At 42.0% G+C, this 12,386-nt stretch overlaps 1 protein-coding gene across 2 annotated transcripts in view; it reads left to right on the forward strand.

The window, feature by feature from the left end:
- The window catches only part of PAPSS1 (3'-phosphoadenosine 5'-phosphosulfate synthase 1), a 59,386-nt gene that overhangs the window by 35,416 nt on the left and 11,584 nt on the right, over nt 1-12,386 (forward strand). For both annotated transcript variants that reach the window (XM_006119302.5, XM_006119303.5), the window contains exons 9-10: nt 3,234-3,369; nt 9,370-9,638. In XM_006119302.5, the coding sequence (XP_006119364.2) occupies nt 3,234-3,369; nt 9,370-9,638 (405 nt within the window). The remainder of the gene's footprint in view (nt 1-3,233; nt 3,370-9,369; nt 9,639-12,386) is intronic.

Here is a 12,386-nt window from a genome sequence, read left to right on the forward strand (position 1 = left end):
ACAACTAATACCCAAATTTGAAAATGTATACTGCCCTACTTTGCATTAACCTTTTTAGTGTTCTAGTGCACTATAATGCTGTTGAACATTTTTGCAAAAACATGACTATATCTAGAATAATGCATACTAAGTCACAGTTATTTCAATTATCATGCATTCAATCCTGTACAGTGACAGGTCTTTTGGATATGGCGGATCGAGGGTGAGATGGCAAATTCAGTGAAAGCTGACAATTGTATTGTTTAAAGAACTCCAAGACAATGGAATGCATACAGCAGGTGAATATCACCTTACAGTATGCTACCAATCACAATATATCTTGGTTAAGATTGGTGTAGAAAAATATGGACCTACTTTTTGTGTCTGCTTAATGGCTTTGCACCCACATTGTCAGCACGGAGCATTGGATCTGTCCTTTAGAATTCCCTGTAGTTAAGGGGAAAGTTTAGGGTGTTACGGAGCTATTCTAGTCATTCCTGTGTTTTGCACATGCCATCTTTTTTCTGCCCCGGGCCTCTAGGTTAGCAGGCTTTTTTTGGAAGATACGGTGGTTGTTTTTGCATTCTTGAACCCCAGCGAGCCCTAGCTGTTGGAATGGTCCCTTGGGAGAACTGGAAGCTATCCTAAGTTGAGTTGCAAACAGGTGTAGCTTGGCTAGAGCGAGTAATATAAGCTTTGTTACTTCAATATCCTGATTTGGATAGCTTTTTAAAAAAACTTTCCTGTATTACTGCCTTATTTAGCATGAAGAGATTTAAGGATAACTTTCAGTACACAGTTGCTCTTTTGTATACAGCTGGGCAGTTAGGGGCTCAGTTGCTCATTGGTGTGTCCTTGCAGCAAGGCCGCCCTAATCTTTTAAGAATGTTAATTTCATACTTTGAGTTCTACACACATGTTGCTGTTTTGTGTATTTAAAACAAAATTTTCCATAAATTAATATTTTGGTAATAAAGATTGAGATGACATAATACTTCTTACAATTTATAAATAGCTAAATACCTGATATGACGCTGATGAATAAAAGTCAAGGTAAAATAAATCTAAAAACTCCTAAGTGCTTTAACATTTTCTACACAAATGTAAATCATTGCAATGGATGAATAGTTAACTTTATTTAAGAACATAAGAACAGCCATACTAGGTCAGACCAAAGGTTCATCTAGCCCAGTATTCTGTCTTCCAGTAGTGGCCAGTGCCAGGTATCTCAATGAGAATGGGAATATTTTATATTTTATCCATTTCATCACTCATTCCCAGCTTCTGACAAACAGAGGCTAGGGACACCATCCCTACCCACCTTGGTAATAGCCATTGATGGACTTGTCCTCCATGAATTCATCTAGTTCTTTTTTGAACCCTATTATAGTTTTGGCCTTCACAGTATCCTCTGGCGAGGAGTTCCACAGGTTGACTGTGCATTGTGTGTGTGTGGGGGGGAAATTCCTTTTGTTTATTTTAAACCTGCTGCCTACAAATTTCATATGGAGACCCCAAGTTCTTGTATTATGAGGAGTAAATAGCACTTCCTTATTTACTTTCTCCACACGAGCCATGATTTTATAAACCTCAATTATATCTTTCCTTACTTGTCTCATTTCCATGCTGAAAAGTCTCAGGTTTTATTAGTGTTTCCTCCTGTGGCAGTCATTTCATGCCCCTAATCGTTTTTGTGTTTTTTCTGAATTTTTCCAATACCAATATCTTTTTTTTTTTTTTTTTTTTCTTTTTTTTTTTTTTTTTTTTTTTTTTGAGCTGGAGCGACCACATCTGCATGCAGTATTCAAGATGTGGGCATATCATGGATTTATATAGCAATAATATGATATTTTCTTTATTACTTATCCCTTTTTTAATGATTCCCAATATTGTTTGTTTGTTTTTTTGACTGCTACAGCACATTGCGTGGATATTTCCTGAAACTATCCACAATGACTCCAAGATCTTTCTTGAATGGCAACAGCTAATTTAGTCCCCATCATTTTATCTGTACTATTGGTATTATGTTTTCCAATATGCATTACTTTGCATTTATCAACATTACATTTCCTGTGCTTTTGAGAAGTCTTTATGTGGCTCTTTGCAGTCTGCCTAGGTTGTAACTATCATGAACAGTTCTGTATCATATGCAAATTCTGCCATCTCACTGTTTGTTAGGGATCTGAATGGTTAACCAGTTAACTGGTAAGCATCTCCCAGTAAGGTTATGGTTAACTAGAGGGGGCTGATTATGGTTAACCAGAGGGGACTGAAGTACCCCCCTCACCCACCTGATGTGGGCGGGGGCCTGCTGCCAGTCTGCCCTGGTCAGAGCATCGCATCGCAGGTGGCCGTGTTCCAGCCTGGCTAGAGCAGTCCTTTACTATAGCCGGGGAGGGAGGGCTGCTCCATCCCTGCCATCACAGTTTAAGAAGTTAACCAGTTAAACACATAATTTAACAGTTAACTAACTAAATGGGATTTTATATCCCTCCTGTTTATCTCTTTTTCCAGATTGTTTATGAATATGTTGACTAGGACTGGTCCGAGAGCAAATACCTGGGAGACACTACTAGTTATCTCTCTCCATTCTGCAAATTGGCCATTTATTTCATACCTTTTAATCAGTTTCCAGTTCTTGAGAGGACCTTCCCTCTTCTCCCATCACAGCTTACTTATTTAAATTTATACTATTTTCACTGAATCTCCCTTGTCCACATGCTTGTTGACTCCTTCAAAGAATTCTAGTAGATTGAAGCATGATTTCCCTTTACAATTTTTTTTAACTAAATGCTTGTTAATTAGTGATTTTTGGGTTGACTAGAGTTTTTCTAGGCTTCAGTTCAGAGCCTGGGATGAGAAGTTTGAACAACAATTAGCATGTCACTTGAAGTAACAAACTTCCCAGGCATCTCCATCTTTTAGCTGTAGATGCTGTATAGCTGTATTGGTTGAGATTTTGATTACTGTTCATTTTTATGTGGCAATGCATGGTACATTATTTTGAAGAGAAATGTATGTGCCAGTCATGGACTAGCTATTCTCACCTCCTTTGTTCTGTAGTATAACTGGTTCACACCACATTCCATTGATTTTAAAAATTGCCATTTAGAGTCTCTCTAAAATAGAATGAACTCAAAACGGTTTTTGGCAATTGCACCTTTGGATGATCAGGGCAGCTGACAACAGTCTTCTCTAACTGAAGTGTTTGTTTTAATTTGTGCTGACACAGTCTCTTCTGGTCTTTCTCCTAGATGGTAATGGAGCAAGGGGACTGTCTCGTTGGTGGAGACTTACAAGTTCTTGACCGTATTTATTGGAATGATGGTCTTGATCAATACCGTCTCACCCCTGCTGAACTAAAGCAGAAATTCAAAGAAATGAATGCTGGTGAGTCACTTTTGTAGCTGTATCCTAGTATTACCTATATTATCTAGAAGTTGCTTGTGCAAGACTGAATGGGCTTCTTGCCCATTAGGGACAAACATTATTTGTGGGACTCATATTTTGAAAATGCTTTGTGTTTTGGAAGACTTGAAATTCTCTCTTTTGGATCAAAAACAGACCTTTTTTAAACACCTGGGTGAGTTGTGACTTGCCTGGTTTGGTGACCCTTGAAGTCCTGTCTTCACAGTATCTTTCAGTAACCACTTACTAGCTCCACAACTTTAAAAAAAAAAAAAAAAAAAAAAAGGTTGTGGTGCAGCATTATTTAAATAAGTATAAGGCAAATGTACACTAAATCTCTCCTCTTCTGTTCCCAACAGGGTAAGAGTGCAAGTCTGTTTTGTGTGTGTTCTTTTAAAATTCAGTTCTTCAGTAAATTCACTAACCCATTGCAATATTGAGTCAGAAAGGTAATTAGGGATGTTAGATATCACAACAAATTTTAGTGGTTACACAACTATTTGGTAGTCCTTGAGGGTGGGGCCAGCCGCCAGTGCACTCCTAGCCCCCCTCTGAGGGAGCCACCTGCCATTCTACCCTGCTGCCTCTAATAGAGAGGCAGTACTCCCACCTGATGCCTGACACTGCTGCTTCTGATACAGAGGCAGCAGCAGCATGGGGCAGCAGAAGCCCTTTTCCACAGGGCATCCAAGCTCCCACAGACAGTGCCTGCTCCGTAGCATCAGTCACTGTCTGTGGGGAGTTTGGACATCCCTGCGGACAGGGGCTGCTGCCACGGAGAGAGGCTGGAGACTCCCCTGCCTCCCTTATCCCCAATGCTGCTGCCTCTATCCGAGGCAGCAGTGGGTTGGGGAGGGAGGCAGCTCTGTGCAGCCAGCACACGCACGTATTGGCTTCCACCTGCCCCCCTCACCCTCCATGCTGCTGCTTCTCTATCGGAGGAGACAGCATGGGATTGGGAGGGTGGCAAGCAGACCCAGTGCTTGCGGGGAGGTGGCTTAAAAGCCAGCTCCCCATCCTTTGCTGTCTCTGATACGTTCATATAGTCACCAAGAATAAACCAATATGCCTAGGCTTATCCGTTAATCGTTAAAAGTTGTCTACACATTTCCCATCCCAAAGATAGTCTTCAAAAACAGGAAAGTGTACTTTTATTTTCTCCTTCCTGATAAGTAGAGATAGTGTACATTTTCAAAACGCTTCTTTTGTTCAGTAGAAATACTGTGTCCACACACTCGCTTCACCCCCTCCTTAGAGCACTAGATTGGCTTGACTAAAAACTGAAATCTGAACTAGTTGGAGAGGAAAATATTTTTTGTGAGGCTTTCTATAACTGCAATGGATGTGGTTGTGTTAATGATGATGAAACAGAAGGCTGGCCTCCACTGTAGGGAGATGCATGCTACTGCAATCAGTGCAGTGGGGATTGATTTAGAGCAGTGGTCTTCAACCTTTTTACACCCAAGATAACTTTTTAAATGACAGAACAAGCCAAGATCTACCGCCCCATCCTTCCCCTAATACCCCAACCCTTCCTTGAAGCCCCGCCCTCTCTATTCTCTTCCTCTCCATCACTTGCTATCCTCAACCCTTATATTGCTGCTTTTTTTTTCCCAATTCTTCTGTAGGAAGAGGTTTTTCCAACATTTGGCCTGTTCAGACTGGACCAAATGTCAGAAAACCCCCTTCTTTTGGAAGCCCCCTTATTCCTCGTGGAAAGAGGAATACAGGGGTTACTGAAAGAGCATGTTTGCTCTTCCACTAAAAAAAACGGAAGAACAAACGCATCCCTGGATGCAGAAGAGTTTTTCTGGGATATCTCTGGAATCCTGAAAAACTCTTGCAGTCTAGCTGTACCCTTGCTGGGCTGAGACAGGATGTGTAGGCTCTGGGATGGGAATGAGGGATTTGGGTGTGGGAAGGGGTGAGAGGTGCAAGCTCTGGAAGGAAATCTGGATGCAGAAAGAGGTGGAGAAGAGGACGCTGGCTCGGGGAGGGGGCTTCAGGCCAGGCACTGTTTGGGTCAGATGGAGGGTTTGGGGTACTATGCAAGCCACAGGCTTGTGGATATGAGGGTGCAGGAATTTGGGTTGGGGTTTGTGAGGGGTCAGGGCAAGGGGTTTTAGTGTATTATAGGCTCAGCTCTAGGGTCTGGAGGAAAGGGGGGTGCCAGGAGTGTTATGATCCTGTGATCAGATGGGGGCTTGGCCCCAATTGGGGGTTTGTTGGCCAGGCTTCGTTTTTAAATAAAATACTATGTCAAACACACAAAGTTTCTGCATTGTTTTTATTTATGAGAAGGGTGGGGAACCTGTTTTCAGTCAGGGGTCACTGACCCACAGAAAAGTCAGTTGGGGCCTCACAAGTGAGATGCAAAAAAAATAACTCCTCCAACCCCCCCCAGGCCTTACTAATGTGACCCCAACTGTGCTGGTGGGAGCAGGGGACATGGTACTGGGGAAGGGTGCTAGTGGGTGCTGGGGCAGGAGACAGGGTGCCAGTGGGGGGCAGGATTCTGCTGCTGTGGGAAGGGGAGAGGGAACAGAGTGCTGGGAGGGCAGGGGACAGGGTGCCAGTGGGGACAGGGTTCTGCGGCAGGGGACAGGCTTCTGCAGCAGGGGACAGTGTGCCAGTGGTGAAGGAGAAAGGGTGCCGGGGGGGAGGGGGGGCGGGGGGGTGGAAGGCAGGGGACAGGGTGCCAGTGGGGACAGAGTCCCTTGCATCTGCCTCCTCCCAGGACTGCCCCCTCCCACTCACAGAGGAGGGAAGCCCTGTCACACCCCTCTCACGGGGCTGCAGTGCACCTCCCATGCAGCAGGGAAGTTCCCGTTGTGTGCCCCCTCGGGGCCCGACTCCCCCCTCCCGTGGAGCAGGGAAGTCCCAGTGCGTGCCTCTGGGGACTCGCCCAGTAAGCTTCCAGTATGCCACACACCTGGGGCAAGGAAGCAGCCAGTGCATTTCCGGAACCCCTGGAAGTGACGCGCAGCTCAGGACTTCGGTCCACCCAGCGGGAAGCCGCCACTACCTCCATTGTCACTGGAGATAGGTAGTGGGGCTTCTTGGGGGTGGGGATAAATGGGGGGCCCAGAACGCCTCGCGATCGACTGGTTGAGGTCATCGATGGTTCGGTGACCACAGATTTAGAGGGTCTAGTGAAGACCCAGTAAATTGATGGCAGAGCACTTAAGACTATACTGATACTCCAGCTCTCAAAGAATAGTAAGGGAAGTTGACTGGAAAGCATCTCCCATAGACTCAGTGTAGTGAAGACATGGGAGTAAATCAATGTAAACTATGTCCACCATAGCTACTTTATTCACAAAGCTGGAGTAGCGTAACTTAGGTTGACTAAGCTTATTAGTGAAGACAAGCCCTTAGTTTTCTGACACACTCTTGGTAAGGTAGAGGGTGGGTATGTGGCTTTTTTTTTCTGTGAAAGATTCGACATCCCTGCTCCTTTAGTTGAATTCCATGAATTCAGCCTGTTCTTGGTTCCCTAGTCCTCAAAGAAGTCCTCCAGCAAAAATAGAAAAGACAATTGGTATTTCTAATTGCTTGAAGGGCCAAAAAAAAAAAATTACTAGAAAATAAAATTTTTCAGACCTTCTTTGTGAATCATCAAGAAGCAAAAAACAAACAAAAAAGAGCATAAGGTTTTTTTTTTTTTTTTTTACTGGTCACCTTTTTTAATTACTTTAATGACTGGTTGATGTTCTGAGTGCTTAATTCTTTGGAATGCCTTTTTAGTGTTTTTCCTTACATATTATCATCATTGTCTTGTACATTTTCTTTAATTAAATCTATTCCATGCTGCTCTTTGGGGGGAAAAAGTCCATGAGCCTTGCAAGGGAACTAGCATAACAAAAGGTACTGCAACTCTTTTTAAATGATCTGGGACGCAATTACTAGCGTCACATCAGAGAAGAGTAACCACAGTGTGTTTTATTTGTTTTCCATTTTTAGAAATTTATGTTGGATAAATAAGTAACAGACCAAGTGGCAATGGCTTGGCAATATAGTTGTTTGCTCTTTGCTCTTCTAGTGGGGCAGCAGTACACAGGCTGCTAAGAAAGCACCATAAAGTGTTGAATAGGGAGGTGAAAGATAGCAGCCAAATCAGCTAAGACTTGGGTTTCTGGCTTATAATAAATTGAGTTGTCCCATATTTGGAGAGAGAATCCTTACATGAACTTAGTTATCCAGTGAGCAGACAGAGTTCTCGGATACCCAAAAAACCTAATACTATGATGTTAGTATGCAGAATCATGCGTGAGCCTTATGTCCCTCATTGATTTTCAGAAAAGACAATGAATAGTCTTTTGGCATCTTACCGACAAACAAATATTTTAGATCATGAGCTTTCAAAAGTTCATGATCTAATGTTTGTTAGTCTATAAGGTGCCAAAGGACTGCTCATTATTTTCCGATACAGACTAACATGGCAACCCCTCTGAGATTGATGTCAGTGTAAGGAAGAACACCAGGTTTTCTTGATTTGCTGAGTATTGAATTGACTTCAAGGTAATATTAATTCTTGTCTGCCTGTGTGTGTCAGTTGCTTACACTGCATAGATTTTATAGGTCAAAGGTTTCTAGTCTGGTACCTTCAGAACGTGTCTGGTGCTGAACCAGAGAATTTTCTGGACCACAGGAAGTCAGTGTTGTCTAGCAGCATTACCAACACTTCTACTGCTTACTGGGCTCTTAGAAGACATGTAGGAGTAAATTAGAGTTAAAGGACAGCACAGAACACTGAGAGCCAGGGCTGGTGGCTGTGAACAAACTTTATGGGACTGCAGGAAACTTGGCCACACCCATTCTAAGTGGGCATTTGGCTAACTAAAATCATACTGTGTCATGGACGTTGCCAGACAATAGTGTGCTGGACTAGAGAGGTTCAACCTGTACTATGATGATGTAAGGTGGAGGATGTCTGTTGGGTTGTGTTAAATACCCTTGCATAAGGTAGGTCTCATTGTTTTAATAAATATCTTTTAATGACAGATTTACAAATTTTATTAAAGCTAATGTTTGAAATAAAAATACATGTTACACAGGTTTAAAGGAAATGTGCTATACATCTGGGGTCATACTTGGATTACTGAAAATTACAAGTTTTGTTAGAAAGTCGTGAGACACACATGGTCCATTACAAGCTTTGACCCAGAATAAGGAGTGTGAGCAGGGCAGTAGGGAATAAGTTTAGAGCTTAGTGCAGATACAAAATGTATATCACCAAATATAAAGTGGATGTCTGTGGAGTTGCAGGGCTCCCCCTGTAAACAAATGAGACCAGCAGGGCCATGGCCAGCAACTGGACAGGAACTGTAGTGGAAAAAGCAGCAGCCAGTAAGGTCTCCACTTGCAGGAGACAGTGTCCAGCCTGGACACCTCCAGCATGGCTGTACCTCTCGCAGCCTCACTTACTGGGGCAGGCACCAGGTTCACCAGCAGCTGTCCCTGGCTATGCTAGTGTGTGCAAGTAGCTGGCATACTCCCAGACAGAAGATGTAGGCCACCAGAAGGGACCATGGCCCCAGCACCATAGGACCAGCCAGTTTTCTGTGGACCATGATTTGAGAACCTCCTGGTAACCAGTGCAGATCATGGAAGCAATATGCTCTTGGGAAGATGCCCCACTTGATAAGCAGACTTTGTATTTTAGTCTGTTCTGAATATTTTTAAGGGAAAGTAGCTTTGTGTAGAGCTCAATTGTAGTATTTCAGAATGATTAACGCAACTATATAGGCACGCCATTATTGACACAACTTGATAACCAAAACCTGTAATTATCTAGAGGATTTAGCTTCTGCACTGTGAGCAAGGTTTGAATCCATATTGTTTGGCTACTTTCAAAAGGCTGATCAAATACCTAGAGCAGTGATTACAGTTCAGCGTTGTTAAATCATGCAATCTGCTGTCTGGGATCTAGACTTTGTGAATAGTAACTCTGAACGTTTTGGCCTATTTTTCTTCCCATAGATGCTGTCTTTGCATTCCAGTTGCGCAATCCAGTACACAATGGTCATGCTCTATTAATGCAGGATACCCATAAGCAGCTCCTAGAACGGGGCTACCGGCGTCCTGTTCTGCTGTTGCATCCACTTGGTGGCTGGACAAAAGATGATGATGTTCCTCTGATGTGGCGTATGAAGCAACATGCGGCAGTACTGGAGGAAGGAATATTGAATCCAGAAACAACAGTGGTGGCCATATTTCCATCACCCATGATGTATGCTGGGCCAACTGAGGTAGATGAATGATGAGAGTTTAAAAGCAATTAGTGTCTATGTAATGTTTTCTGTTGTGCTGGTTTTTTATTGTCAAGTGAGTCTTTAATAATAATCTCTTCCTTAACCAACACCACCACAGAAATCCTTTTGCTATCCTGACAAAAATCTGTTTTTCTATGCAGTAATTCCTATTTGTTTTAAAGGGTTTTGAACTGGGAGATGGGAGACAGAGCAGTGTCAAATTTTTAGCTGCTGTTTCCTTTCCTGCTGTTAAAAAAGGACAAGATATAATATTACCTCTTAACTTCATCTAAAAAAGAAAAAAGACTATCAGGTCTGTTACCATACTGAATAATTGTCAATAAATTTGTTTTCTAGAGATTCTAGTTTTATGTCCCAATTAAAAATGGGACAGTGGGTGCGAGGATAGGGGGAGTGTATCTTTGACAAACTTAATCTAGGGAGAGTTGTTTTATGGTGTTACATAAATAAGACTATGAAATAACTTTTGGCAAGATTTTATTAGAGGTTTGCATTCAAATTAAATTCTCTAGAGGTTGTGAGATACAGTGAAGAGAATTAAACATTCACATTTGAGAGAGATTGTCTCAAGGGACATTAGTTCTGTATCTCATTACCATTTTTTTTCTTCAGGCCATGGGAAGTTCATATCCTGACCAGCTTCACAATGACTGAAAATTAACCACCTAAAGATGTTTTAGAGAACTTAATATAGTTATCATAGACAGGGAACACACCTAGCAAAAACCAGGAATCACATTTAATGTTCTCTCTCATTGTTGGTAGACAAGTTATGAAGTCTGAACCGCCTTTTTCCCCATAGTCAAGGAATGTTAGCTAGGCACCAGGGAAACCTTGTGCTGTTGATTGCGGTGGATGTGTTTTGAGAATAAACAGCAGTCTTCTACTTCCAGATCTACCTGCCACCTCTCAATAAAACTAGATTCCTACAGATTTTTAAAAAATGCTCTTTTTTGGACTTAACAATGCTCTTGACTTAAGATTTTTGAAAGGGCATTAATGTTTGGCTACTTGTACTCTGTTGTGGTTTAAGAAAATGAAACACTTGTATATTATGTCGCTTATGAATACAGTGTCCTTGTGTCCATGTTTTTCCAAGTGCAAATCTTGAGTGTGTAAGAGGGATTTGAATGCCTTCTACCCACAACCCTTCAGTCATTATATTGAATAAAATAAGAAACATCCCCTAATTTGTGCAGCATTTCCAGTGATATCAGAAAGCAGCCTACCATAATGTGTTGTAGCCAGCTAAGGGGGAGAAAAAAAAAAAAAGATCCTCTTCCTTTAATTATTTTCTGTAGGTCATTTAGAAGACATTGGTACCAGATTTGTTTCGTTAGAGCAAATGATTTACAGAACAACAGGCAGCTGTTAAGCCAGTATGGTTATCAACAGGATGTACATGGTTTTCCAGTCTGTAAAGATTTAATGGGCATGTTTTGTAGGCCTCAATTTAGCATTTTTGTAAGTTTTAAAAACCTCTTTTTATGGTGTGTTGAATAACCAGCTAGGAAACGACATTTGCGGTTGTGACAGTTATCTATGAAGGAAAAGGATCAACTTCAAAAAGAGCAGATTCCATATAAAAATCTTAACTGGTTCACCCACTGGGGAAGATGAGCACATTTCTAAGAAATACGAATGTATCAAACTTGGACAATAGCTGCTGATTGTGTTCTTGCCTCTCACCTATGTGTTTTATGATTCTAAAACTTTCAGAAATTATTCTGATGAAACACCAGTTGTATCCTCTACCATGTCTCATTGTGTCTGGGATTTTTTGGTTGTTCTTAGCCAGTATGTTACTGTCAGGTGGGGGATTTGAACTTTGGACCTCAGTGAAGGAGCCTTTACTGCTTGAGCTAAAAGCCAGCAGCTCTCAGCTTAGGTTGTAGAGCTCATTTGTCCTTATCAGTTGCTGTAAGTGGTCTAAGTGCCACTACGTTGGACAGTGACCCACACTAGATGTGTGGGTTACAAGTATAACAAATAAAATTTTCCTTTAAAGATCAGGAAAATCCCATCAGCTGTACTAGCTTATCTGTATGTTACTTGTGTAAGTGATGGTGTGTTCATGGTGCAAAGATTTAAAATCTTGCCTAACAGACTTCAGAATGTTTCTTTGCAACCATAGCCCTCATTGGCAATGGAATCCAGTACATGTGCTATCTAACTATGGTCAAGGTGAAAATTCATACCATTTGTACAGTGGTAAATCTGTAATTTGTTCCTGGTTCCAGTATTTGCATAGTACTTAGATATTTTATGAGCTCCCCTCTTAAATGTTCAATTCCGTGTTTCATGCCCTGATAGCACTATGAAGACTTACAGTATACTTTAATGCAGACTAGACTGTTATGCACGTTAATCTTTCAGTAGAGATCTGTGTGTGAAGCATCTGCAGAACAAGTCCCTTGACTCTTAATACTGTAAAAATGCAAATTTTCTCAGTTCTGGGAGAACTCAGTTATAGGACTTAACAGCATCCAGAAGCACAGCCCTCAAAAGAGACCACACCCAAAGAAATCCATCTTACTCTATAAAAGTTTTATACAAAGCTCATAAGTTCATTCTCTTTATCAATGAAAGAGAGAAATGCACTGTTATTGTTCCCTCCTCTCCCCGCCCCAGGCAGCTCCGTCCGGGTCAGGATTCCATCAGTGAGGTCCAAACCGGGGTCCTGACGGATTGAGCCAACATGACCAGGGTCCCGGCTGGCCACTC

The sequence above is a fragment of the Pelodiscus sinensis genome, chromosome 4, assembly GCF_052426305.1.
Source record: "Pelodiscus sinensis isolate ZL-2025 chromosome 4, ASM5242630v1, whole genome shotgun sequence".
NCBI classification, from domain to species: Eukaryota; Metazoa; Chordata; order Testudines; family Trionychidae; genus Pelodiscus; species Pelodiscus sinensis.